The 26,733-nt window shown below is 40.8% G+C and overlaps 2 protein-coding genes across 2 annotated transcripts; one reads left to right on the top strand and one right to left on the bottom strand.

Annotated features, from left to right (window-relative positions):
* Nucleotides 1-1,912: 1,912 nt before the first annotated feature.
* Nucleotides 1,913-11,474, bottom strand: LOC113131607 (uncharacterized). Its single transcript, XM_026309067.1, has 18 exons — nucleotides 11,333-11,474; nucleotides 11,034-11,086; nucleotides 10,511-10,571; nucleotides 9,113-9,267; nucleotides 8,822-8,905; nucleotides 8,692-8,745; nucleotides 8,384-8,581; nucleotides 8,033-8,233; nucleotides 7,830-7,884; nucleotides 7,643-7,733; nucleotides 7,414-7,555; nucleotides 6,852-6,956; nucleotides 6,356-6,464; nucleotides 6,090-6,276; nucleotides 5,651-5,725; nucleotides 4,867-4,969; nucleotides 4,369-4,469; nucleotides 1,913-4,077 (listed from the first exon to the last, which is right to left on the bottom strand). Exons 1-18 carry the CDS (start codon nucleotides 11,358-11,360, stop codon nucleotides 3,942-3,944), a joined length of 1,938 nt encoding a protein of 645 aa, XP_026164852.1. The 5' UTR covers nucleotides 11,361-11,474; the 3' UTR covers nucleotides 1,913-3,941.
* A 2,379-nt stretch (nucleotides 11,475-13,853) lies between these two features.
* On the top strand, nucleotides 13,854-26,705 carry alms1 (ALMS1 centrosome and basal body associated protein). Its single transcript, XM_026309332.1, has 18 exons — nucleotides 13,854-13,926; nucleotides 15,172-15,334; nucleotides 15,690-15,810; nucleotides 15,902-17,711; nucleotides 17,934-18,093; nucleotides 18,262-19,455; nucleotides 19,759-19,874; nucleotides 20,302-21,388; nucleotides 21,545-21,667; nucleotides 22,494-22,649; nucleotides 22,934-23,901; nucleotides 24,215-24,332; nucleotides 24,445-24,660; nucleotides 24,905-25,167; nucleotides 25,314-25,479; nucleotides 25,718-25,775; nucleotides 26,037-26,136; nucleotides 26,371-26,705. The coding sequence occupies exons 1-18, from the start codon at nucleotides 13,912-13,914 to the stop codon at nucleotides 26,413-26,415; spliced, it is 6,879 nt and encodes a 2,292-aa protein (XP_026165117.1). The 5' UTR covers nucleotides 13,854-13,911; the 3' UTR covers nucleotides 26,416-26,705.
* The last annotated feature ends 28 nt before the right edge of the window (nucleotides 26,706-26,733 follow it).

A 26,733-nucleotide genomic window follows, 5' to 3' on the forward strand; every position in this document is an offset into this window, starting at 1 on the left:
CAGTTTACTCTTCAGGGGTTTGCTTCTCTCACAGTCAGAGGTTTATTTGAATGGTTTGAATCTAAATTTGTTAAAATGAAGCGGAGGTGAAAGACCCAAATACAATTGTTGATCAATGATCTTTACTACATTTTTTTATTTTCTAAGTTTCCAAGGAAAGTTGTGTTGTGCCTTTTACCTTCTAGAGTGCAAACAGACCAAACAGTAGGATACCACTGCTTTAAGTTGTCTAAGTCATGCGTGTCTCTATCCATTGTTGTCCAAGCACAATTAAAAATACATGTAGCTGACATAAATTGTCCTGCTCTCAGAAAGAAAACTCCCCAACAAATACAGAATTTTCTCTAGATTTGGAAATGTTTTCTAAAAGCTGCAGTATTCAGGAAAACTACTGAGATGTAGTAGTGGGATGTATTAGTGAGCTGACTTAAAGATTTATCCTCTGTTCAGTAGGAACCAGTGAGCCACAGACAAGCTAGGGAAGCTGGCAAGTATAAAGAAATGGACGCATTTTGATTTTAGTCTTTTTATGAGATTTGTTGACAGCGACACAAATCTTGAATGTCACCAGTTTTATCCCGCAAGTTTCCATCAGTTTCTCACAATAATGATATGAATTAAAAAAACATGGTAGTCAGTGTCAAAGCTGTAATGGGCCTTTAAATATAACTGGTAATTAAGTGTACCTATGATGAATGACTGTGAATATGCTGACACATGCATTTTTCTCAACATAAAAACTTCTGTATTTGTGCAGCAACATGAAACAGTGAAGACTCTTTAATCTTCTGTTGGTCTATGTTTAACAGCAGATTATCAGCAATGAGTTTGTCAAGGGCAAACAAAAGACTTTTCTCCTGCTCATTTCTTTGCAATAGATGCTCCACAAGCAGAAATGACAGTGTGGACAAAAGACCAGACATTAATTAATCTTTCTTATATGCCCCTGATGCAAATGAAGAAAATGAAAGCAAGCAATCAATTCCCTAATTGGGTTTGTGCTATTTTAACTTGTTAAGGGGGGGGGGGCTGTGTCTCGATTAAAGGGAAGGTCAATTTCTCATTGTGACAATTACTGTATTCATTTCACAGGAATCCAGGAAGTCAGTTGGGAAGAGAGTGCAGAGAACCAGATGCCTCATTGTTATGTGAGTCTAAAGTCACAATATCTTGTTGATCTCAATTATCACATTCATTACAAGCTGTGCATATACATATATATATATATACATATGTATGTATATATATATATATATATGTATATGTATATATATATATGTATATATATATATATGTATATATATATATGTATATATATATATATATATATATATATACATATATATATATATGCACACAATGTGTGTGTGTTGTAATTACATTTGACTGACAGCATTATCAACCTTATAACTGTCATCAGAAATGTGCCTTAAATATTGAAAAATCTTGATTTGTTGCACAGTAACATGCTGCCCAGTGAGAAGCACTGGTAAACCAGTTAAGACACTAAGGTCTGTTGAAAAAACCAAAACAGCTGTAACTTTGGCAGAAAATCACGCACCATGTTGGGTCACATCTCTGTTAAGAAGCTGATTAAAACCCCTGAACTTTTCAGGGACTTTAAAGTGCAAAGACAGTGTCCCTGGCAAGAATGTGTTGCGAATAAAACATGGAACAAAAAATGATTAATTTGGTGTGTTGCTCCAAAATCCACAGGCCAACGAGTCCGAAGTGTCATTCCTTTAAAGACAAGCAAACACCAGCAGCAGCAGCAACTCTGCTGGGAAAGTTATGAAGTTTGAACAGAGGCCTGCGGTCTAAGCAGCTGCAAAGCTGCAGTGTAGCATTTATTCTTTTTCCCCGATAAGCAAATCTGACTGTTGCTATACAGCATGACTCAGTTACTCCCTCATGTCACATCAATCGTTTATTTACCAGCAGACACCACAGTATTAGAATAAGAATTAGATTGTGTATCCATGCACTAGAAGAAATGTATTCAATTACTCTCAAAACTTCTCTTGAGGGGGAGTGAGGAGGATTTTTGCTGCAGAGCCGTATATCAAAAAGCAAAGTGGGAGAGCAACATGTCAAGTCTGCTGGTTAGTTTCTGTGTTCTTGTTTCCTTTTCGGCCTGTTAGTATTGAGAGGAAAGAAAAAAAGAAAGAAATCAGCTAAAAAGCGCTATAATCCAGGCAGCCTTTTAACAAGATGCACTTAATCTTCCCAATGTTTGCTTTAGTTAAGTGAGGGGCCGAGGCTTTGTCAGTGCCCGGTGTGGCGGCATGTTGATTCCAGCCTGTTTGTGAACCCTAACCCCTTATCAGTCTTTATCTGAATTTGAACAGGTTTCAAGCAGGGCAAAGCCAAGCAGGCCAATAAGTTTAAATATAGACCCTCTTTGCAAGTTGGTAATATATCAACCACATGTCCCAGCGCTGCCTTTGGGTTCAACCAGAGTTCATGTTATTAGTATTACAGACCTTCCATGCTCTCAAATCACACACAGATCAAAAGGGCTTTGTGAGGTATGCCACCATCAGCCAATTAAAGCCCTCGAGTACAGCTGCTCTGCCTGGTCGATGATAAACACTTTTCACAGCTAAATCCCTCAACTTTTCTCTTTGCTCCCACCTTGTTTTTAGACTAGAGTTTTCAGCTCGTTGGGAAGGTTTTGTAATTCACACCTTAAACATTGCATAACAGGAGTCTCAAAAGTGACCTTGACCTGCTTGGACTATGCAACAATCCTGCTGTGCTTTAGCAGCACACAGCTCCCACCCACATTAACAACAAGGAGACAGTCAGGGAGACTGGGAACAAGGCATTCTGGGCTTAGAACGACACTTTAGATTAAATCTCAGGGACAATAGTTGTTTCTTACATTTAAATGGCACTCAGGGTAACCAAAGACAACTGTGGAGGGCTTCTCACTCAAGGACACTGAAACAAGATACACTGCTGCTTCCAGGATTAATCTGGTAATGTTTTGGTGCGCTAATCTTCAAGCCACTGCTTCCTCTGACCCCATAATGATATCCCAAATTACACAGGGCTGCATACAGAGGCTTGAAAATCATTAGGCCAAATATTTTTTGTTTTTGTTTGTTTTGCATCATATCCAGGTCCGTCCATGTTTCCTCTACACCCAGTCTTTGGTCTTATAGTGTATATATTAATGTGTATGGCACATGTTTTATGCAGAGTTGAGGCTTTAATTCTATCTGGGCTGAACCATGTTAAAACTGCAGCCAAAGTGCTTTTAAAAGGCACTTTTATGACAACCTCTGTCCAAACATCACATTTCTCTCATTCTCAACAAACAAAATTTAAACATATTGTACATAACTGCTGAACCGAACCATTAGTCACTCCGCAATCAGACAGTGCCATTACAAATCACAATTCAAAACTAAACATAGCACATTAAATGTGCCAGCAGCATAGCTACTCATCTATCATTGTATTTACAATGAAAGCCCTTAACTTAAAAGTTAAGGGCTAAAGGCAATGCTGCCACCTAGTGAGAACTGAAGGTCAACAGAAAAAAAAAAATCTGTTAAATCAGTTTTACAGTAAAGTAAAAACATTTCAACACCATCTTTTAAAAAGATTAGTTCACAAATGATACCTGACGAAATGCAACTGCAAAAGGAATGCTCAAAGCTTGACGCACAGTCTTACTATAACCGAGCAGCACAATGTAGTTTGGTGTGTCCTATGTAGTCATACAACAGTGGTAGCCCGCCACAGTGCAAACATTTCAAAAAGTCAACAGAATGTAAAAACAAAGCCATTCAGCCCAACTTAAAAAAAACAGCAACAAACAAACTAAGACCCAAAAAACTAGTAGCTGGCAACACACTTGATTAAACCTGGGTTGGCACTACCACTGCGTCAAATTTCATAGGAAACACGACATGCTTTTTATTTTACATTAACTACATATTCATTTGTCCCAGTCTACTGGTGAATTTGTCCTTGTCGATGTTCTTGTGTTCTGGCACATGCCTGTAGGTGCAGTCCTGCCTCGTGCAGCCTGTGGTCCTCCAGAAGAAGCACTCTTTCTTGTAAGAACTACACCAAACAGAGAAACAATTTATTACCTTAACAATGAAAGTATAGGGATGTATGTTTTAGACTGTATTTTCATTGTCAATATAGTGCTTGTGTGTGACGTTAATCACTGATGAAATATGAGGCAGATGGACAAAAACCCACCATGTTTTGAAGATGTAAAAACTGTAATAAAATAATAGAAAGTCTAGTGGGTTTGGGGAAAACTGGATTTCTAGCTTTCGTCATTCTACACTTTACAGATAAGCAAAGGCTAAACTGTGCAATCATTATGATGAGGCATGTTTTCACCTGTGGCGCAAGTCAGTGCCAGCTGATCTGGATACGCCAAGACCGGAGTGGATTTTAATGGGATATCGCACTGACAGAGGAGCCCCCTCCACCACCATTCCCTAAAGAGGAAAAGGACAGTTAACATGAGCACAGTTTTATAGTCGGCTATAAACATACACTTAACACACTGGAGAAGCACATGGCATTAAAACTTTGCAGAATAAAATACATTCCTACCACTTCCTGCTCTGCTTAGATAATTCTACAAATACCACAACTAAAATAGTTTTAGTTCTAATTTGCACAGGTATATTTTTAATTTGTCTGAGACATCAGTGCCTTAGAGGCTGCTTCTAATATCTACCTAACCTAGATATTTTAAAACTGTAATATTTTCAAACCTTTCTAGGCCTTAACTCTGTGGCTGAGATGGTGGTTCGATAAAAAGCTGTTCAGAAGCAGAAGTTAAATGACTCAGTACACAGTGAATATTTCCAAACAGGGATGGACACCTACATTGAAACACTGGATGGCTCTGTCACAGTCTTCCTTTCTCACGTAGTTCACAAAGGCACACTGCTGCTCCAGCAGCATCTTGATGCTGTAGACTACCCCAACTCTGAGAGAGAGAGAGTAAAGACATGAGCTGAGCAAACTGGAGCAAATCTTTAAAGTCCCTGCGGGGCAGTTTGCTTTGCAGCTTTGAGTCAGTAAGGGCAAATGCACATAGTACATCAATTCTATAGCAATAATGAATAACAAGAGTCAACACTTCAGCCTTCTGGACAAAGCAAATTTAATTAAGTGTGTTGCCAGCTACTTGTTTTTCTATGTAGTTTTAATTTGTACATTCACTAAGTTTCTGGTCCACCCAGGAGACAAGCACAGACCAAAACCTCAGCTCTCTCTGGATCCAGCCCAGCTTGTATAGGCTGGTGTACTCAGTTTTGTTGAGCACTGTACGTTTCCATGGTATTTTTATTTACAGTCTGACTGGTGCTCTAACTTATAGTACCTCATCCTCCAGTGGTTTAAAAGCACCTACACTGGAGACTTAGCACCACCTGCTATAATAATAATAATAATAATCTGCTAGTGTTTGTGCATCTACATAGTCCCTCTCTAAAATGCCCAAATTAAAGGCATATCAACAATTCAGCCCTTGGTTCTGGTACATTCTGTGTGTACTGTGAAATTGTAAACTTAGATTCAGTTACATTAGATTTGAATAAAGGGTAGAAGGAGCTCCTGAAACAAAAACATGCCCAGAGGCATGAAGGGGCTCACTGTAGTACTTCACCTGCTGAAGAGCTCGTGCAGTGTTGGGTAGGTGACAGATGGTGACAAGGATCCAACCCAAATGGGGAAAAGTTCCCTTTATGCAAAACAGAAAGAAATCCTTTAAATAGTCAGCCTGCACTGTGGTTACAAGTCAGCAACATTGCTAAGGCACTTCTGTTTGGGAATCACTGACAGCTCATAGAGGACCAGACTGACGAGTCGATGCTGATCATTTTCCAGAGGAAAAAAATGACACTGGTCCTCAGAGGCTCTTTTCATAATCCTTTGTGTCCGATGAATAATACTGATTAAATCCTGTATCAGCACAGGAGCGCTGCCTGTTTATGCTGCAGCCCTCACTTTGAAGACCTTCTTGAAGTTAATATGTACAGTGAATGTGGTATTAAAATGTGTGGAATGAAACTATCCAAATAAAAATACCCAACCACTGAACTTACGGTTTCCCAAAATTCCTTGAATGAGGTGTTGGAGAGTTAGATTTCGATCTGCTGTGACCCAAAGCATCAGACTCTCTGACCTGCTGCATTCTAGGCCGACTTGTTTGTAGGACAGTCCACTCTCCTTCATCCTCATCTTGCATCACACGTTGGTCCAGGTTGTGTCTCTCTCTACTGGCACTGGCATCTAAATATAAAGATGATTCAGTTACCTAGCCTTAACTGAAGTTACTGCTGTTAAAACAGAAGTTTTCTGTGATATTTACCTCCAGGGCCTGGGTTACTATCACCCCCAAACAGCGCTTCAATGGCTTGTTCTAATGTGGCATGTGTTTTCAAGGCCTCGGAGCTCTGCGCCCAGGTGAAGCCCATTTCCTACATTGTATGTACAGAGACCCTTTTAAACTTACATACAGTCATTAAAGCATCTAAAACAGTTCACAGACAGGAAGATATAAACAAGTGAAATTTGTGTGCACAATACAAACTGTGTGCTAGAAACATGAACTGAACTGTCCGGCTGGATTATTCTTCTGTTCATTTGAATGTGCTTTCTAGATACTGATGTGTAACATGCAAAGTCTACTCTGCTCTCATCCAGGACTTGGACACTTTCAGTGGCTGTGATGGTTTTCTGTTCTGTCACTCTGGTGAGTAATCATTTTTTAATAAATTATAACATAACGTGTACAGGAGTAACTAAGAATTTTCTCTCTTAAATAACAAAACACATGAAAAACAGGTGTAGAAGAGTGTTTATACCATAAGGTGCAACGTCTGTGCTCGTTTCAGCTCTCGTACGGCCTCAGCACTCACACTGTCCAGTTTCAACACCTCCTTGTAGATCAGCGAGGCCTCATAGTATTTCTGAAGAAGTGGGGGAGGAATCACAGGCAGTCATGTAGTTTATCCAGCTCTTATTTAGTAAACATTTCACAACAATCAATCCAATTCCTAACACAACAATTCCTTGCTGAATTATGCAGGTAACATCTAGTTATGTTAGATAACGCTACATGTGACCTGATCCTGTAAACTTGTTTACCTTTTGTCACGTTTGGGAGGATGGACATGTTACCATTTCTGACAGGAACAATGATGTTTAGACAGATTTAGTTTAACTTGATGTCATAAGAAGCACAACTCTAACATTTCGGCTGCTACCCTACACACTAAACACCCTGCACGTTAAGTTTAATTTCTAGGTGTCTTCTTGTCAAACTGCAAAATGTCGAGAAAGTATGAGTGAAAAAGTATTCAAAGTATCTAGAAGCACATTGATAAGGACTGCAGCAGTACATCATACGTAGTTGTAACTATTTACCTTGAGCCCACAGAGAGCTTTTCCTTTCCTAAATAAACCTTTTATCCAGTTTGGCTCCATGCAGAGTGCTAGGTCAGCATCCCTGAGAGCATTCTCATACTGCTGCATTCTTTCATAACAGAGGGACCGATTTCCAAACAACCTGAAACACAGAGGAAACATAATTTGTTTAGAGTCTGTGCTTCTGGGTGCTTTAAAGGCTGATGTCAGTTTAAGTCTATGTTCTTACTTAAATTCCTTTGGGTTGAATTTAATAGCATCAGTAAAGCATTTCACTGCCATCTCATACTGTCCAGAGGCAGCCAAGTGATTTCCTATATCTGGAAGGAAAAGGAAGGACAGTTCTGCCTTGTTAGTACTTTCACAGGTTGGTTTTATGCCAGACTCTCAAATGTTAATAAAAGATATCTACTTACTAGCAAGTTCTCTGCTTCTTTTTGCATAATCGTCTGCAGTGGGGTCCATTGGTTTCTGTTTTGAGGGTTCAGGGTCAGTACATTTGTTTGTGGTTTGAGGTCCAACTATATTTTTCTTCAGTTTAAGTTATTGTCTCTATCTATACCCATTGTCATTGTCTGGTCTGATAGCCATTGTTTGGATAAAATTTCAGTGTTCTTACCTCTTTATTTGTTTCAGGTTTCTCTTCTTCTTTCTTTTGAACTTCAGGTTTCTCTACAATGTTTAGCTTTACCTCCTTGGGCTGCTGAACATCCAGTAATTTACTTTTTTCCTCTTTTCGTCGTATTGCAGGCTCCTGGTTACATGTCTCCTCAGGCACCGATTTAGCAGCCGAAGCATATGAATTATTTAAATCCAGATCCTGTAGAGGAGAAGACAAGGTGGCTGTTCTAGGATAATCTCCTGCAACACACTCATGAAAAGGTCATATTGTTCCTAAAATGATGAGGAATTTACACCTGGGTCTGCATTTTTTTTTTTTCTTCTTCAAAAAATATAAGTTCCCACAAACCTTTTGCTCCACATCTTCTTTCTTTTTTGTCTGCACAACTGTTTCATTTGTATTATTTCCACTGCTCTCATCACATCCAGCAGTCTCAGCTGCATTATGTGTTTTACTAGATTTAGGATATTCATTTGCTTCTGTATTACTTTCAATAATAGGAGTTTCATCCTGAATGTCTGAGTCGGACATCCCTTGTTCTTCCTCCTGAAATGATGTAAGTAGTCACAGTAACATTCTGGATTTTATTTACAGACTATAATAGTTTTGCATGTTTGTTGTGATTCACAGCAATAACAGTAAAAAAAAAGACTTACAGGTAAAACTTTAACTGCGTTCTCCTTTTCTAATCGTTTCTTCTCTTTTTTACGCTGTAAGAAAAGAAACTGATGTAAGCCTCTGTCAAAACACCACAATTCATTTCAAAACAATGTTGTCAACACTGACCAATTTTTTACGCTTGTTCCTCTCAGTTTTCTCCTTACGTTTTTCCTCTTCTGCTATCAGTTCCTTTGCATGTTTCTCAGCCTCCTGAAAATAGGGAATCAAAAACGCACCATCTGAGAATATACAAGAATTCATTTGCTAAATGTGACAGTTCTGTTTCGATAACTAATATTCTCCTGTAATTACATTTTCCTTTCTGCTGCTTAAAAGTTGCGTCACGTTACAAACCAGGAACAAATAACATGAACATTTAGTTTCATCGTCAAAGAAAATTAAACAGAAGCGTATTACCTCATCAGTGAGTTGCCTTATTCGCGGATGTGGTTGTAAAGGCCTGTGAGTAGCATTGGGTAGAAAAAAAAGATCGTCGTCGTCGTCATCATCATCATCTGAATATATGATGTCATTATGAAAGTTCCCACCAAAGCTTCGGAAGAAATCAAAACCTGCAGACAAAGAGGAATTCAGAGTATTTATTCATAAGAGTTCTTGCATTTCAAGTGAACACATGCATCTTCAACTCCGGTTTCCTCCCACAGTCCAAAAACATGTATGTCAGGTTGATAGGTGACTCTAAATTGCCCATAGGAGTGAGTGTGAGTGTGTGAGGTTGTTTGTCTCTATGTGGCCCTGTGATGGACTGGTGACCTGTCCAGGGTGGACCCCTGCCTTTCACCCAAAGAGAGCTGGGATAGGCTCCAGCAGGTCCCTGGGACCCTAAATAGGAATAAGTGGGTATAGATGATGGATGGACATGCATCTTCAGAGCAAATTAAAAATACCATAATGAAAACTCTTATCGCTTTCTTCTGTTTTCTAAGTGAAGTAGAGTCTCGTATTCAAAACTTCCCAATAAAATGACAGGATAGTCCACTAAACAAGCTCTTTCTCAATCTACATTCCCATCTGTACTTGAGTTATCATGGACTTGTGAAATGCTAAAAATCAACTTTTTCTGATTTCAGATGCACGATCACTGTCTATTTGGAAACTTGACATGACGTTTTCAGATGTGAGGAACCACCTGTCATCTCAGCAGCTAGCAGCCCAGCTCCAGGGAAGACTGGTCTGGTAATGTCACTGTCATCCCAGTCTTATCCTAACCTGACCTTTGGTACTTTACTGCTGGCTGTGATGTGTCTATACTGTTTGATAATAGGACACAAGCCTTGGTGTACCTAGAGCTCCAGGTACCAGGTATTGAGCTACACCTACTGAAAATGACATGCATTTGTCAATAAAGCTCTTGCAAAAAAACTGAAAAAAAGAGAACCAGCATAACAACATTAAACACTATGAAATCTGCAGTTTTCTCACCACAGGAAGAAAGTGATACGACTCATGTTGTGCTATAGACCTTTGACACCACAGATGTATGAGTAGTGGCATCTGATATTCTAGTAATAATAGATAATCTACTACAGACTCCTCCACAATCCACATGGGAGGACCTGCTAATTTGATGGTTAACCTGCTAGGGTTGAGAATGCTCCTCTTGTTTCAGAATATAAAACAGTATAGTGAATTTCTCCGCTGTGGGATCAATAAAGTTTGGCCTTAATCTTATCTTATATACAGAAATAGGGATTCATGGGCTGAATTGGAAGGTTATTGCTAAATTGGCACCAACAAAATGTTTCCAGCATCAAGTCGAAACAAGCTTTTACAGCCAATACAAAAATGTCTTACCAAGGGCATCCAGGAAGGAGTTCCCAGGATGACGCCCATTTATCACATCTACAATAGATTCCTGAGAAGGAGAAAAATAAATAATAAATAAAACAAAACAGCAACTTAAATACACCCATCAGTGTAGAGCAGAAATAATTATTCAGTTACACAATTAACTAGTTAGCATCTATTTTCATAATCAAGTAATTTAAATCTTTTAAAGGAAAATTTGACCCCAAAAAAAGCCTTGACAGCACCATTTAGACAAGAGTGAGAAGCGTAAGAAAAGCTAGTGGCAGACTGGGAATAAATATTTAAATATTGTGTGTGTGTATGTAAATATACATATATCATATTTTAAAGTCTGCAGAACAATACAGGCTGAACTGTGATCTACCTGCTGTGTCCACATAGGCAGGTAGGTAGCTATGACGTCATATAAACCATTCGCAGGTTACCAGAAGAAGCGTTATAACTGGAAAGGCCGGTTATTGACCGACAGTAATAACCAACAGTAACTAAATGCCTGAATCATACTCACGTGTGTGTGCATAAGTCCCGAGTTTTCTCTGATCCTGGGGATATGACCGCCATCTGAAAGGGACCGACAACGTGGGGTTAAAGTTCGTACAGGCTTGGTTTAGTTAAACATGGGACTTTACCCTTACAGTGCCACGATGTCAAAGATATTACAATTACAATCACATTAGCACCGCTTTGGTAGTCACTCAACTCCACGTTATGCAGCTAGCTGCTAAACTCACTAGCTAATAAATAAAAAACGTCAGCTCTCAGGAAATGAAACCTAGCGACAGATTAGAAATTAGCTTTGACCATTACGTTTAAAAATGTCTTTCTTTCTTGGCATGGTCTTGGCTTATGTCTCTGTCCTGGTGTCCGGCTGTTAAAATATGTTATTGTAGAGAAATGTTCTCGCTCCCTGTTTTCTTCTTCTTTCCGTGTTTGGACGGCGAGAAGGATTGTGTCCCTGGGTTAAGTCTTACAGGCTGTTACCACCTCCGAAATTCTCCACCAATCAGAGAGCAAATAATTGGGTTTTGTTGTTGTTCGCTGCTCTGATTGGATGTCACGACTGTCATTAATTCATTATAAATGTAGGCGGGGTTTGAAGGAAGAAACCTGAGTGGAGAACTGACGGCAAAAAGGGCTGCGATATTGCATGTTTGTTTTAGAAATTTGCATTGGATAGGCCCTATATCCAGTACAACAAATATAGAGATTAGGACTGGATATTGAATATTCTTAAGAAAAAAGAATAAACAATCTGGTTTGTATTAATATCAAAATATCCTAGGTGGACATTGAACATTTAACAAAGAGAAGGACTGAACAAAAAAACATACATTATACATTTTTAATGTATGTGTATATTGTTTGTTTATTCATTCATTCATTCTGTTATAAAATAAAAGGTTGGATTACCAACCAGGTTAAGCTGGAACTGCGCAGGGGCCCCAAAAACTCAAGGTTGATTTTATTTGTTTACATAATTTGTTACCCAAGATATTTACAGTACCCTGCCTTCCACCCGAGAGAGAGCTGGGATAGGCTCCAGCGGATCCCCGTGACCCTGAACAGGAAAAGCGGGTATAGAAGATGGATGGATATTTACAGTAATATAAACACAGAAAAAAAGAACATTTTCCTATATGATGAGCTAAAAACAGCTATTATTGTAGCATTGTCAAAAATGATTTGATAGTAAATCTGTTATCAAAATAGTTGCAATTTTTTTCCATGTTGATGTATTAATAATCAATTAATAATATAATAATAATAATTGCAGCAGTATTATGAAACCACATAGTGATACTTTCCAGCTATGTTTCCAGCTCTGTTACACTGGGAGGCTTCCTTCTAAGTTTCAGTTTCTTTTTATTTGCTAGGCAGACAAAGCATTTCCTGAGAAACAAATATGAAGTAATATAACATAATAAATATAACATAATAACATTGGAAACTTAATTGAGTCAAAGATAATTGTTAGAAATGCCCCAAACCAGATATAAGTCGCAAACCTGAACTAAACTGAGAATACACATAGGTATGGAAACTTAAATATGATGATGGAATAATTCATGATTAAAATGTTACAAATGCTCTTCTCCCACCGAATGTATTTATATGCCAGTAATTCTTGAATTATGTTTAGTTTGAGATAATCAGATCAGATGCAACTTCATGTGAGTAAAATATTCCAGCTACTTAAAACTACATCCTGACATGAGTTTCCTCTACATGACACTAGCACAAACTATAATGCAGGACTTACCTTAGGTGATATTGCACTTTGGTGATGCAAATTCCCTAAAAAATTAGCAGACAGGAGATGGGTACTGAAACTGGGGCTGTTGATACACGACTGAGTTCTTCTCAATCTCTGTCTGTCTTGTAGGGGAGACCCTGTCTCTAGTTTTACATGGTGCATATTTTTTACAAAAGTATGTGTCTAATGTGTTTGATTAATATGGCCACAGTTAGAATAGAAAAGACTTGAGAAACTGAACAACATTCAGTTGTTTAGTAGTGTATTTCAATCAGTAATACAGATGTTTTACACCAATTGACAATGAGCTACAATCAGCTATAATCTCTTATTTTTACAAAATAATTCTTCCATGTGTATACAGTCAAATATCATCCCTTAAAGTGTCAAGACATAAATGTCATGTCATTATGGCAAGATAAGAGTACCACATTTTGCCTATTGCCTTACAAAGGGATGAATTAAGTTGTGGAAATATAAACCCAAAAAGTCAATCTCAGCCATGATGAAGGTTTTTGTATTTAGTTGCTGTGAAATTTGATGGTCAGGGTATTCAACTGTATTGTAGGCCTACTGACTGTAACATTGTTATGTTTTTCAGGCTTAACTTTAAGGGAGTTATATCGTGACATCCTGACAAATAGATTAATACTATGCTCAGAATCTAATAGTCAGCCAGTAGCGATCGTTGAAAATAAAACAGCTAATCCACGTAAGTAATTACACGTAGGAGCAAAGTAACACATGACATCGTCTCATGTACTAAGTCCAGCAGGTGGGCTTCGAGGTAGTTGACGTCAAGGGGGAAAATGGTTTGATCCGCATTGGGGGTGGATCATGTGGATCATTAGATGGTTCCTCGGTTCATGAATGTGAAAATATGTTCTAATTTATGCCTCAAGTAACAAAGAGACTTACAGTCTTTCGACCCAAACGCTTATGTATACCTTCATTGTGGCGTTGTCAAAGTCTTAATTAGGATGGTGTTACACCCCCCAGAGTTTCGTTTTTTTAGTACAAACGCCATTCAGTTCAAATCTAATCTCGCGCGAATACAATTCATGGCAACGCTCCTTGGATACGAGCGTTGTTCACGGAAGCGCGCTTACGGTGGCGGACTGACAACAACAACATGGAGCTTCCACAGGTGGAGTTGATTTGTGTAACTTTAACTTAATCCCCGATGTGAATTGTTTTGTGCTATTTTTGCGTCGTTCTTTGGTAACGTCACACGTTAGCGGCCTTCTAGCTAAAGTTTACGTCGCGTTAGCTCTTGTTAGCTGAATGCTAACCGCTCCGCTAGGCTAGCAAGCTAATCACCCCACTGACAAACAAACGGTTAATCTTCAGCACAGACTCATTGTCTGACACAGGTTTGCATTTTTTAACTGTTAATAATGCTGGTAACGCGGATGACTGGTGGACACTCAGTTGCAATACAAAGTTAACGGTAGCAGTGCTAACAGTAAGTAATGTTAACGTGTAATAAATGTGAGTTAACTATAGCGTTACACTTACATGTCGCTATATTTACAGGGGTAGTCTAAGCTAATTTAGCGTTAATTAAAGACATACCAGTGAACAAGCATAAACGTCTTATATTATGTTACTGTTATGAACGGGTTGAATTAGATTTATTGCAATAAGTAACTTAATCATTATCTTATATGGAAACATAAAGTGGATGCAGCCATTCAAATCTTCATGTAGTTAGATATTCATTACTCTCCTGAATCAGTGTCAAACAACAATGTGACGTTTGTTTCTCCCACTAAACGCTGTCTCACCATGTTACACAACGAAGGGTTGTAGCCTTAAAATGCTTATATATTAAAAATGCAGCAAAATTAGATGAATATTTTTTTTAATATAACTAAAATGTATAAATATATAAGAACAGAATGGGAACAAGATTCTGTCTTACTTTTGTGACTTGAATAACCCACTGAAGTACTAGCAGACCTATAATGTGTGCCCCTACTGACCCTGTGTTTAAAGTAATTTGTTCAAACACAAATGTATCTAACATGATACATCATATAAAATGAGAACAGGGCTTCTTCTACAATACAGGCAGAACTGTGTCAGAGCAGGCTCGTTATACAAAGTCATTGCAGCTGGGTGAAGTGACTTCCTCTAATGCTCCTCGTCACACTGGAGCTGGTTGAATTTCTTGCTGAATGTGTTCTGCTGTTTGAACAGCAGGTTGTGAGAGCCATTTTCAGATGGATAACAGTTTGTGCAGCATATTTCTATCCAGAGGCTACAGAGGTTTTGACTGCTGCTGTTTTAAGCTGCAAAGAAACTTCAGTTTTCTCATGTGTAAAATTACACAGCAGTGTTTAGTGGCACAAACGGACAATAATACTTTGTTTGGTGATTTGGTTTGCAGAGGGTGGCAGTGTTTCCTCAGCTGCCACCAGATGAAGGTATAACTCATTCTGTTAGACAAACACCCAGAAACCAAGTGGGAGCTCAAAGTCACTCCAGTGCCAGTCAGGACCAGCAGCAGCCCAGGCTCACAACAGATGGCCAGGAGCTTCAACAGCAGCTGGGTGTGTAGTACACTAATGAATAAAAAAAAAAAAAGCTCTCTTCTGCTTTTCTTTTCATAATGTTAAGATTAGATAATGCAAAAAAAAGGCACCATTGGAAATCTGTAGTTCTAATAATGAAATATACTTTAGAGTAAGTATTTCAATAATTATATATATATTTTTCTTTCATCATATTCATGTAGGTGTGGAAATTCATATTGGAAGTTGTCTATTTTGGAAATATTCACACTTGGTTTGATAAGAGAAAGTTGAAGGCAATTATTGTACATGTGTAGGATCTATACTTCTGTTTTAAAATGTATGGTTGTTTATGCTGCCCGTGGGTTATGTTTAGCATTTTCTGTATTATCAGAATTTCAGGATAGTAACCTATCGCCAGTCCTTTCCTTGTTGCCTGCAAATTCTGGGATGGAGCACAACTTCACTGAATATTCTTTATTCCAACAAAGTGATGCTGAATTTGCCCCCTTAAGGTAAATAGTGGTTCAAGTGAATCTCTATTTTCTGAAACATGTCATTTATATATTTCAAGAAATGTTTAGAATTTAATTTACTTTTTCCAAGGGCATACCCTGATGTTTCCATGGCTTCTGAGAGGTTTCACCATCCACCCCAGGATTGCACAACTCAGTTGTCTGATTGTGGCTCATTGTCCCAACACCCTTTGGCCCAGACAACTGTTTCTGAAGAAGGAGCAAGCAACTGCTGTTCTCTGTCCCAACACAGTTTGTCACCAGGGGATGAAGGCAGACGAGAGCAAATGGCTCATTCTCCACTAATTGCCACCACTGACAAACTATCCAGTGATGATGTAGGTAACCGAGAATATGATTCAGAGACATTAAGCAACCTGGTAGGAGAGGCTAAAGAAGATGAAACATTCTTTCTGAGAAAGGATATTTCCACCCAGCATCTTCTGGAACTCCTTCAGAAAGATGTTGGCATGCTAAGCAGCAGTAGTGCTGTTTCCTCTGCCTCAGAGAAATCTGTGAGGAGCATTGTATCTTTGGTTTGCAAACCAGACACTGAACAAGGTGTGGTTAGGAGAGAAGGTCCTCCTGGTGAAGCTTCTCTTTCCGAGCACCAGACACATCAACCTGACAGAACTTCAAACCCTGAAAAAACACTGTCATCTCAGGGTTGTAACATCACAATGGGTTCCCGCAGCACTCAACCTGATGAAAGCAGTGAAGCATTACACAGAGAGCTGCTGTCTGAAGCAGAGAGGTGCAACAGCCGTGAAAATGAATGTAAAAGCCAACAGTGGAAACGTCCAACTTCACCTGGTTACTCTCTCACACCATATCCCACAGAGACGTCTGAAGAAAGGTTATATGTGGCAAAAGCAAATCTGGGTAGTGTGCCATGGACAGGGCCATTTTCAGCAGGTATTGAACGGATTCACAAAGAGCAAGACCTCTGGTCCTCAGGAAACCATACTGGAATTGATGGCTCCTACTTGAGTTTCCTTCCACAGTCTCAGTCCACTCCAGGGGTTTTTCATGGCCCATCAAAATCCAATGTAAAGGCTAAATTAGCACAGCTTTCTGTTGTAGAATCCAACAAAGAGAGCTCATATCAGTCAAACACAGAGATCTCTCCACAGCCAGCTGTACCTGTGACTGAGCCCCATCACCCAGACATGGCACATCCGTGCCAAGATGAAGCTACGTCTGAACAAGTTCAGTCTCTCCCAAGTGTCAACTATTTGCAGAAAGTAGATGCCTGGAGGGCAAATCAGAGCTCAAGCAAGACATCACTATTTGATAGTCTGGCACTACAAGGATTTTCTGGCATCTCTCCCAAAAAGAAAGCTTACAATGCAGTATCTGACACCCTGAATCGTATCCTGAGTCAGCAAGTGAGCAGTTTACAGCAACCTTCTGTGTCAAGTGCAGCCAACCAGAATGTTACAGAGAGCACCTCCAAAACTCTCCCTGACTCTTCTTCATCAATAAGAGGGGAGGCGGTGGGCAGTGCACCTAGTGACAACGATAACACCGGGTCTGCAGCTCAACCCTCTGCTTCTGCTTTTGGCAGGTCACAGTCTCACTCCTCTTTTAGCACGGTTGTCATGTTGATGCAGAAAGATCAGCAGGGAGAGAAGCCTGCAGAAAGAGGGGAGACCCAGACTGAGGACATCTATCAGCAGCCAAGGACCACAGTTCAACCCTCACCTCTTACAAGGCTTGGTCAATTCAGTGATGTGTCACTTGATAAAGACTTGACAATCTCAAGTTCCCAAGAGAGTTACACTAGTGAAATAAAATTAGGAACTTCAATTGGCACTTCTTCGGTCACCAGTCTGGAGGTTGATAATTATGTCCCATACTCCCATACCCATACAGAGCTCAACATTGAAGAACGAATTCCGGTAAATGAAAAACCTATGCAAACAAGAATTCAGTTTCCTTTAAGTTATCCATGGGCTTACAATGTTTATGTACAATTTTATATTGCAGATTCAGTTTCAACAGGTAATGATCTTCAGGTTTAATAGTTAATTTTACACAAAAACTGTGACGTAATTGGAGAAAAATACCTCATGAACACATATGCCTGATGTGTTGTGTGTGTGTGTGCACTTTTTTTGCAGCTGTATCTCCACAACCTCGGTATTAACCAGTCTCCCTCATCAATCTTGACTCCATTTGTGCCCAGAGGACCCATCAGAGAGCCTGAATTCTCTCCCACTGATCTCTCTACAATTAAAGGGTCTACTGGTATCCCAACCAAGAGCACTCAACCTTCTGAAGGTACCTAACCTTGAAACTGGCTTTTAAAAATATATATACGTATATAGTTGTGAAATGTTGTCTCGTCTATACTTTTGTAAATACATTTAGGTTTTTTGCTGGAAAGAATCTGATGATATTTTCACTTTTCAAAAGTTGGCCTAAAATACTGTCATCCTGTATTTTTAGGTAGCATTCCCCATAAAGGAGAATTTTCCAGGTCCAGCATTCTCTCCGTGGACTCTAGTATATCTATACCATTCAGCCTAGACAGCCTGGGTCCAGCTGTTTCTATCCCAGAGCAGACCAGGCAGCCTTGTCCTTCAGCAGATACAGAAACTGCTCAGAATAAACACAAACCGGCACCTTCCTCCCAGCCTCATGAAGAATCAAATATCTCCATACTGCCACCTACCCAGCAAGAACAGAAGGATGGCAGTTTTACCAACAGCCAGAATGTTGTCCAGCTTGACGAAATGCTCGACTCTCACCTCATGGGTACCAACATGGAACGAGATACCAAGATGAAGTGTGGGGAAAGAAACTTGTCATTACCCTTGCAAACAAGCCGTACTTTGGATCTAAATGCACAAGATTCTTATGTCAGCTCCAATGCTTTGTGGGAAATCCAAAAGTTACTCTCTCAAGCGGAACAGGTGGTATCAGCTGGGTCCTCTACAGCCTCCTCAACCTCCCCTACCATGCCTCGTCTGCTTTCTGATGACAACATTGTTATCTCCCTGAGGAAGAAAACCAGCAGACTCCAGGATTCTTCATTCTCCTCATCCTCTGCCACTGGAGATCCCAGAATTCAATCTTCTTTGTTGTGGACCAGGTCCTCATCTGACTCTATGCTGACTTCAGAGAAACAAAGACAAAGCTCTGTTGGTCGAGAAAATATGACCTCGTCATGGAAACCTGGTTATCCATCCACACAAGAAGTTGTTACTGCAGCTGCTGCAGAAACATGCAAAGGCCCACAAGATGGTACTGTTAGAAGTGCCGGATCGCTGCTTGTACTCTCCAAATCAGCAAAACGGGCAGAGCCTGAGGGCTGCAGTGCTGCACCCCCTGACAGCAAAGTCCTGACACAGCCACCAGTCAAGAAGCTTCTGTCAGCTGGGAGTACAAAACAGCTCCCCCCTGCTCTTGTAGACACAGTGGGTGTCCCAGAGACAGAAGAGAAGACTGGACTTGGAGGCCCTGTACAGAGTGGCTCCTCCTCACCCATCCCTGAGGACCCAGATCAGGGAGTGATGAGTGAGGGAAGCAGCGAGAGCTCCCTGGCTGACAGAGTGGCCAAATTACTGCGGAGTGACTCTCCAGCTACCGTGGTGTCCAGTACAACTAGCATGACTGACCAAGAGGAGAGCAAAGCCAGAGGTATGACAATTCAGACACTGTCAGAACAACTTCCAAAATACTCATCCCCGTAGAGAAAGTTAGCTCTGGAAAATTGTACTCACTTCTGCAACAGTCTGGTCAATTAATGGTTGGGTTGTTTCTAATGAAATTCAATAGTCATCTGCTCATTATCATCCCAACAATTTAGAATTTATGTTCACAATATTGGTAACTACACAGTGTGTGTCTCATTCTAATACAAACCATGTTGACCTTACATCACATCAATAAACTACATTCAAATGCTGTATATCATGTTAAAAACATGTTTTGATGCTGCAGAGTGGATTAAGCTCAAGATATCAGGACAGCAGTGTGAGCCTCTGGAGTTGGCTGAAGAAGACAGGAAGAGGATTGACGAGATCAAGAAAGAGCTTCTATTGAAAAACCCAATGAAGGTAAAATACTCTGAGAACTGTATCTTTACACTTCACAGAGCATCTGCCTGAAATCCAATGTATTTGAATGCAACACTAATTCATGTTTGTGACACATTTCCTTTTTAAATCATGTAATTTGCATTTTTTTGTCATTTTGGTTTCCCTCAATCTGGGCAGTACAGACCTCACTCTTAAGGTAACCATGTGTGTCAGCGGGTGTTTAAAGTCATTTTATATAAGAGAGCGCTCTGATTGTTGTATTGCCTTATTCATGCATGCAGACCTTCCTGTTTCCAGCTGTGGTTCCAGCGCTGGTTGCAGTGCTGAAAAGTTTTGATGTGAATCTTTGTCAAAGATTAAGTCAGAGTACTGTGAGCTTGTCTGGTTTGATGGTTTGACACAGACTGTTTTTTGTTTTTGTTTGTTTTGTTGTTTCTGCTTTCAGAGCCAAGGGAGCACAGATACAGAGAGCAGTGCCACATCCAGTGTTACAGTACAGAGGGGGCATCATCTGCCTCAGCGAGTAGAGGCGTTCACCACCCTCAGTAATAACAACCATCTGTCCCAGCCCCTGCAAAGCCTCAGTACAGAACTCACAGACTCCAGCGTGCAGTTTCAAAAACCCCTCTTTCCAGATTTGGAGGCTCAAGTATGTGAGATTGCTGTCAGAGAAGGAGTTGTCCTTCCTAGAACGAAGACTCGGGCCCTCACATCCATCACCATTGCCACCCGCAGGCGCTCCAATTCTTCCTCTTCATCCACATCACCTGCATCTCCCAGCCCAGCCTCAGAGCCGCTCCACCTGACTGAGCTCTCAGCTGACCATCCTAAGACTAACAGGGAACTTCTTCATAGTCAGGATGAAGAAAAGACAACCAGAGAGGCAGCATTTGTGTTTGAACCAAACAGTAGTCTCTGCACCAGACATCAAAACCAGAACTCTCAGTTAATGTCAGGAATCCAGAAGAGACAAGATGCTGTAGGAGCCCAACTTGATGAACTTCCTCCTCCACCCTTGAAAGATTTTTATGGAAGTGTAAATATCAAAGTTGATAGTGCAAAGTTCTACAAGCAAAATGATGAGTTATCTGACCAGAACAACTCTATATCTGGTGGTCCTGGAGCCGAACAGGGCAAAGGTTTATCCAGCTCTGAATCCCCTGGCAGTACAGGTCACATCTCTCATGTCCATCTCACTCTGTCCCCCAAAGCCACTGATCACAGCTTGGCCACTGCTGTCCACTCCAGTCATGTAGGTATTGTTACAGGGCCGCCACGAAAAGATTTTGTTCCCCTCAGACATTCCTCTTTTCCTGTCAGCAGTCCAGATGAAGGTGTCGGTTTGTCCAGTCCACCTGAGTGGGTCAACACCAGGGAGCACGAAAGACGATGGGGGCCTGAAAAAACAGACACCTCCACCCTGTTTAAAACCAAAGTTCCTCAGGGAAGAATCACCTCCACTTCTACACAATCCCTGACACCACACCACACACCTGAGGTTTCCCAAGGACTCTTAACCACCGAATCACCAGGTAGGTTTGTTTTGAAAAACAAAAATATCTCTGAGGAACAATAGAGAGAATTTACAAGCAGGTTTTTCCTGTAAAATATCTTAGTGTTTCAAAAATTGACATTAAAGTGGTTTTTATTCTGAGTATTAAAGATGGTGCTAATGTTTCTTCCTGCAGCAATGCCTGTCCTGTTGCCTTATAAACCCAGCGGCAGTGAGGAGCTTTTCTATGTCCCTCAGATAGAGCCCGATGTGTCCTCGACAGGCCCCTCTGACACCACCATGGAGAGCTCTCACACAGGTACATCACATTTTTAGCAGCAGTTGCTGTTGTACAACAATAATCTGCACAGTCATTTATTAATAACTAATTAATTTCTTTGTTTGTGGGAAATTTTAATAGAGATTTTCCTCATTTTCTGATATTTTAGAGGCAAAAGGTTCCAGTTTCCCACAGCATTTTCACTCTGCTTTTTTTTCATCCCTCACTAAATGTGGGTGGTTTATGGTCAGATGTGGTGCAACCATTGGTTCAGTGGCAGGCATGTATTAAAGATCAACCTTATTGTTATTACTAAATTTGGCTGGCAGGTATTCAATAAAGTGTGACAACATTTTAAAGCTGATATTATTATGTATAATTAGACTTGGAAATTGACAGTGAACAGCTTTTGCATCTTGAAACCTGTTCAACTTAAAAATGGTAAAAAATTGTTCTGCAAATGAGAAATTAAGAAAATTAATGAGTCCAAAGAATTCTGTTGTCAGTTTAATCTGTGATGAACAAGGAGGGTCTGCTTTTATTTCCCCTCTGCTGGCGTGGGTAGCAGCTGGTCTATTGTAATATACACCAGGCAAGGCATAAATTATTCATGTTCAGGGGTTAAATGAGACAAAGGCAGAGCTGGGGCTTCACAAGAGAGACGGGCAGAGAGGGGGCTGTAGACTCCATGTCTTAGAACATCTAATCATTACTTGCTGAAAATTAAAGATTTAGGGAACTTCACTATCAGTATTATTAGTGTTTCACAAATGAAGACAGTGCTGGATCTGTGAAGCTGGATCTGTGAGGCTAGTCTAAATAGCACTTGTCATGAGGTAACAAGCCACTGTTGAATTCTGAACAGGCTCCGACGACGCCGTGCCCCCACACTTCAGCAGTGAGGTCCTCGGCCACCAGGACCCAGGATTGGACCGTGGAGTCACGATCCGGCACACAGAGGGCATCTACAGCAAGAGGATGAAAATGGCCACATTCAGAATGCAAGAACCTGAGCACAGAGGTGAGCTGAGCGTAGCCAATAACTTTTTATTCACAGTAGTTACTGATTTTATTTGGCTGTGACATGAAGCCTTTGGTATGTAGTTGAAGTGCACGTTCATAAACAAGCCCCACTTGTCCAAAATAATAATAATAATGCTGAATGTGAACACACAGTATGTGTGGTTAAATGAACTCAATACAATAGAAGCATTCACAATGTATGTACTACAATGTGTTAACAAATGATTGTTTTAAAGACAAAGTCTTCTCTATTCTGTCTTAACACCTGTTGTCTCCTCACAGGTGCATCACATAAAAGCTCCCAAACAAAAATGAGCCGAGCTGCCAAATGTTCTTCTCAGGTATCTGCGGCCTTTACCAGAGTGCCTTCGTCAAGCAACCAAGAAGCCTCCAGGAGAGATCAGGGGACCAGCCCGGTCCAGTTTCTTAGTTATGACCAACCAGAACCAAGCACTAAGACATTTCAGTCTGTTCATGTGGAGGTGGACAATGACAAAGCAACTCATCCTGATGTCCCACAGCTTGAATCCCAGCAGAGCAGCAGCAGTCTGGACCAGCTGTGGCAGAGGTTCTGTGAGCAGTGGAGCCTGGAGGAGTCACGTCCTACCAGTGACAGAGAAGCAACACTGCTGGAACGTCTAGAGCGCTTGTCTCGTCTTATTCATAGCACCAGAGCTACTGATGTGTCCGAACAACAGGAGCAGGAGTATCATGACGTTTCAACCACAAAGCAGGAGCTAGGAAGGAGGGGAGACCATGCTACAAGGAAAGAGAAAAGGCAGCGTGTCGTACAGGATAAAGTCCAGAGTCTGCTTTATGAGACCAGAGGAGTGGAGTGGACAGTCAGAGGACGCAGACAGGGAGAAGGTAAAACTCCCATGTATCATCAGGCCTGGACACAGAGCCTTCAGGAAGGAGAAACATCTCCACCTGCAGAAGATGACAGACGTACCTCTGTCACCTCCAGCCTCTCCCACAGCTCCTTCCAGAGTCAGCACCTCTTTCCCGCAGACAGAGACGAGACAGAGACCTTGTCCACCATGTCTGGCTCCATGTCCACTGTCGACACAGCCAGGCTCATCCGAGTATTCGGTGCCCATAGAGTCCAGTATCTGAAAACCAGCTCCAGCCTCAGCAAACTTTACAGCACCATCAACAAGCAGAAAGATGGGAGGGAACAGAGGAGAGGGAGAAACAAAAACTCTCCACAGATCATCACACCCTCAGAGACCACTGGCACTGACGAATCGGTTTGTGTCTTTGCACATCACCCACTTTCTTGTTCGGAGACTTAAGTTACAGCTCAAACAGGGTTTCCTCTGGTCAGTTTAACTCCAAGTGTCAGTGCTAAGATTTTTTATGATAATTTTGAGCCTTTGAATTTCACCACAGTAACTTAAATATCATGGAAAATTCTGGTAGTATGGGAATCAGGCAGATCAGCAGGTGGCAACAGCCGTGTGTCATCTCAGCAACACAGAACCAGTCAGCACACAAACATGCAAACGTGGAATTACAGGCATAGAGCAGCTATTAACTTCTGTTGTCATTGTTTGTCTGCAGGTTGCTGCTGATTCTGCACCATCAACCAGCACTTACATGCTCCCGGTACATCGTGGTCCCTCCAGGTCTCTGGCTTCAAAGAAGGCACTTAAACTGGTCAACAAAGGCATCCAGGCAGGTCAGTCCAGCAGACTGCTAGTTATGGCCCTACCACAAACTGTGCATCACGGTGTGTTGCAGTTCTGCAGTTGTTCAATATAGCAAAGGTGCACTGTTTTCATTTTCCTCAGGTGAGCTGGAGATTGTTAGTAATGGGACTAGACGCCACACCAGAGATGTGGGAACCACGTTCCCCTCGCCTCGTGAAACCAGGGCTCTGAGTCAGACCTCCTCTTCCTCCTCCAGTGCAGAAAGAGGAAGAGGAGGTCAGAGGAGCCCCTCAACCAGTCAGGGGATTCAAAAGCAGAGAAAGACCAAGAGCAGCCCATCGAAGCCTTACCCTGAAGGTTTGTTAAAACCAATAGTCCTTGTTATAAAAGCATTTATCTAGTTTATTGTCTGTAATATTATTATATTATATTCATTATGGAAATGATGGGTACTGTATGGAAATTCTCACTTTCAGTGTTTTTATCTTATATGCACCTTATAATTTTAAGCCTAATTTTTATCTCTCAAATCAGTGTGGTGGTTTTGTACGTATGTATAAGCTTTAGAGTAACACTAATTATTGCATCGCTTGTATATCAGGTGTTTCCTGGTTCATTTCTGCTGACGACCTGAGATCAGAGGGAAGGAAGGAGAACCAGCCAGATGACTCGGCAGCGACGTGGAGGCCGAGCACCGCCTGGTTTGAGCCGTACAGCAGAAGACATCCATGGAGAGAACCACTCAGACAGAGACAATTCCATGAGGACAGGAACCAACAGCCCAGTTTTAGACATCACACTGAACCTGATCCAGATCCTAGAACTAAAATGTTGTCTTCTGGTCTGGCACGCATCTCTCTCCAGGTTGGTTTTTCTTGAGTCATCATTTAAAGGACTTGTTCTTGGAACAGTAATGTGTTTAAGGGACAGGTCTGGTTTATTATGAGAAGTAAATATGTTTAATGCTTGGAAGAAGCTCCTTCAGTGTTTGCTCCTCTGTAATCCTGCAGGAGGCACTGGAGATGCGGCGTCCTGAGTTCATCTCTCAGTCCAGACAGAGGGTGCACCGTCTAGCTCTGCAGGTGGAGGAGAGGAAGCTGCAGGCCGACTTCACCAGAGAGAGAAATGGGCTTTTTAACCAGCATGGAGGCCCAGGGAGGCTGCCGAGGCCTGCAGGTACTAACCACGTGTCAACACTGAACCATCACATCAGGTCTACTGATGGTGCTGCCACAGAATCACAAGTGTCTGTAATTTTAGTGCACAGACCCTTAATGCAGGTGCTGTTTATAAAGTTACTGTCCCAGGACTATAAAGGTCTACAACTTTCCAAAGTCAAAGATTTTTTTAGAAGATATCCTGTATTAGTACAGTTTAAATAACCAAACTCATTGGTGTGTTCCTTTCTGTTAAGATACTGCTCTGTTTAGGAGGGCTGTTCCCAGGAAGGAGATGATCCAGAGGTCCAAACAGTAAGCATCTTAGCTCTACATGTCAATAATCAGGAAGGTTTTTTATTTTATTTTAATGGAATAATAATTTGTTAAATGTGTTTTATCCTGCTTAAAAGCAAGTACTGCAGTATGTGACATTCATTATAGCATGTACAGACACACTTGATGTCACGCTGCTTGTCACAGGTGTAGATACAGCTGATCTGATCAGTTTACCACAGATCAACTACATCAAACTTCAGTTTCCACAAACTTTGTCTAAATATTTTTCTCCTGCAGGATCTATGAGAATCTGCCGGAGGTGCAGAGGAGGAGGGAGGAGGAGAGAAGGATGGCAGAGTATCGGTCTTATCGACTGAACGCACAACTCTACAACAAGGTACAACAAACACAAACGTCTCAGCCAACCTCAAACTGAGAGGCAAAAGACAGAAGCTTAGGAAGTTGTAATTTAACGTTTCCGTCATAGTGGCTGGTAGACATTTTGACTAACATCAGTGAAGATACTTGGCAGCTTGTTTCCTGTGCTATTCATAATGAAACATGGGGTAAAAGAGGAATAATTTTATACAGACACCTACAAAAAGTGAAGAACAAACTTTTTATGTTTCAGAGAATCACCAACCGTGTCCTGGGCAGAAGAGCAGCATGGCAGTGATCAGTCAGTCTAGTGAAACTAACTGTAGATTAAATCAGTGCTGTGCTAATACTTTTACATTTTTTAAAACTCAGAACAAAACTACCTAACTAAACCTAATTTAAGGTGAGCTTTTACTTGTGGCTAGTTTTTTAGTTGTATTTTAAAGATTATGGTAAAGTGGAGTTCTACTTCTGAACTGTGGCATCAGACATTTTTTACTTACCCACTCAGCCCTGTAGAACGTTTAGTTAATTCAACTTGAAAATGTGTTTTAATGTAAAAATAAATCAGGCTTGTGCAGGTTCTTTCATTTTTTTCTTTTAAATTCCATGTTTT

Source organism: Mastacembelus armatus, chromosome 22 (assembly GCF_900324485.2).
Source record: "Mastacembelus armatus chromosome 22, fMasArm1.2, whole genome shotgun sequence".
In the NCBI taxonomy this organism is placed as follows: domain Eukaryota; kingdom Metazoa; phylum Chordata; class Actinopteri; order Synbranchiformes; family Mastacembelidae; genus Mastacembelus; species Mastacembelus armatus.

Excerpts from the sequence above, each read along its gene's own strand:
- LOC113131607 (XM_026309067.1), bottom strand. The coding sequence starts at position 11,360 with ATGCCAAGAAAGAAAGACATTTTTAAAC. Across the intron at positions 8,746-8,821 it reads GGAACAAGCGTAAAAAATTG|CGTAAAAAAGAGAAGAAACG; the intron begins GTCAGTGTTGAC and ends CTTTTCTTACAG. Across the intron at positions 4,078-4,368 it reads GGCACTGACTTGCGCCACAG|TTCTTACAAGAAAGAGTGCT; the intron begins GTGAAAACATGC and ends TGTTTGGTGTAG.
- alms1 (XM_026309332.1), top strand. Across the intron at positions 15,335-15,689 it reads GGAGCTTCAACAGCAGCTGG|AATTTCAGGATAGTAACCTA; the intron begins GTGTGTAGTACA and ends CTGTATTATCAG. Across the intron at positions 25,480-25,717 it reads GAGGCTGCCGAGGCCTGCAG|ATACTGCTCTGTTTAGGAGG; the intron begins GTACTAACCACG and ends CTTTCTGTTAAG.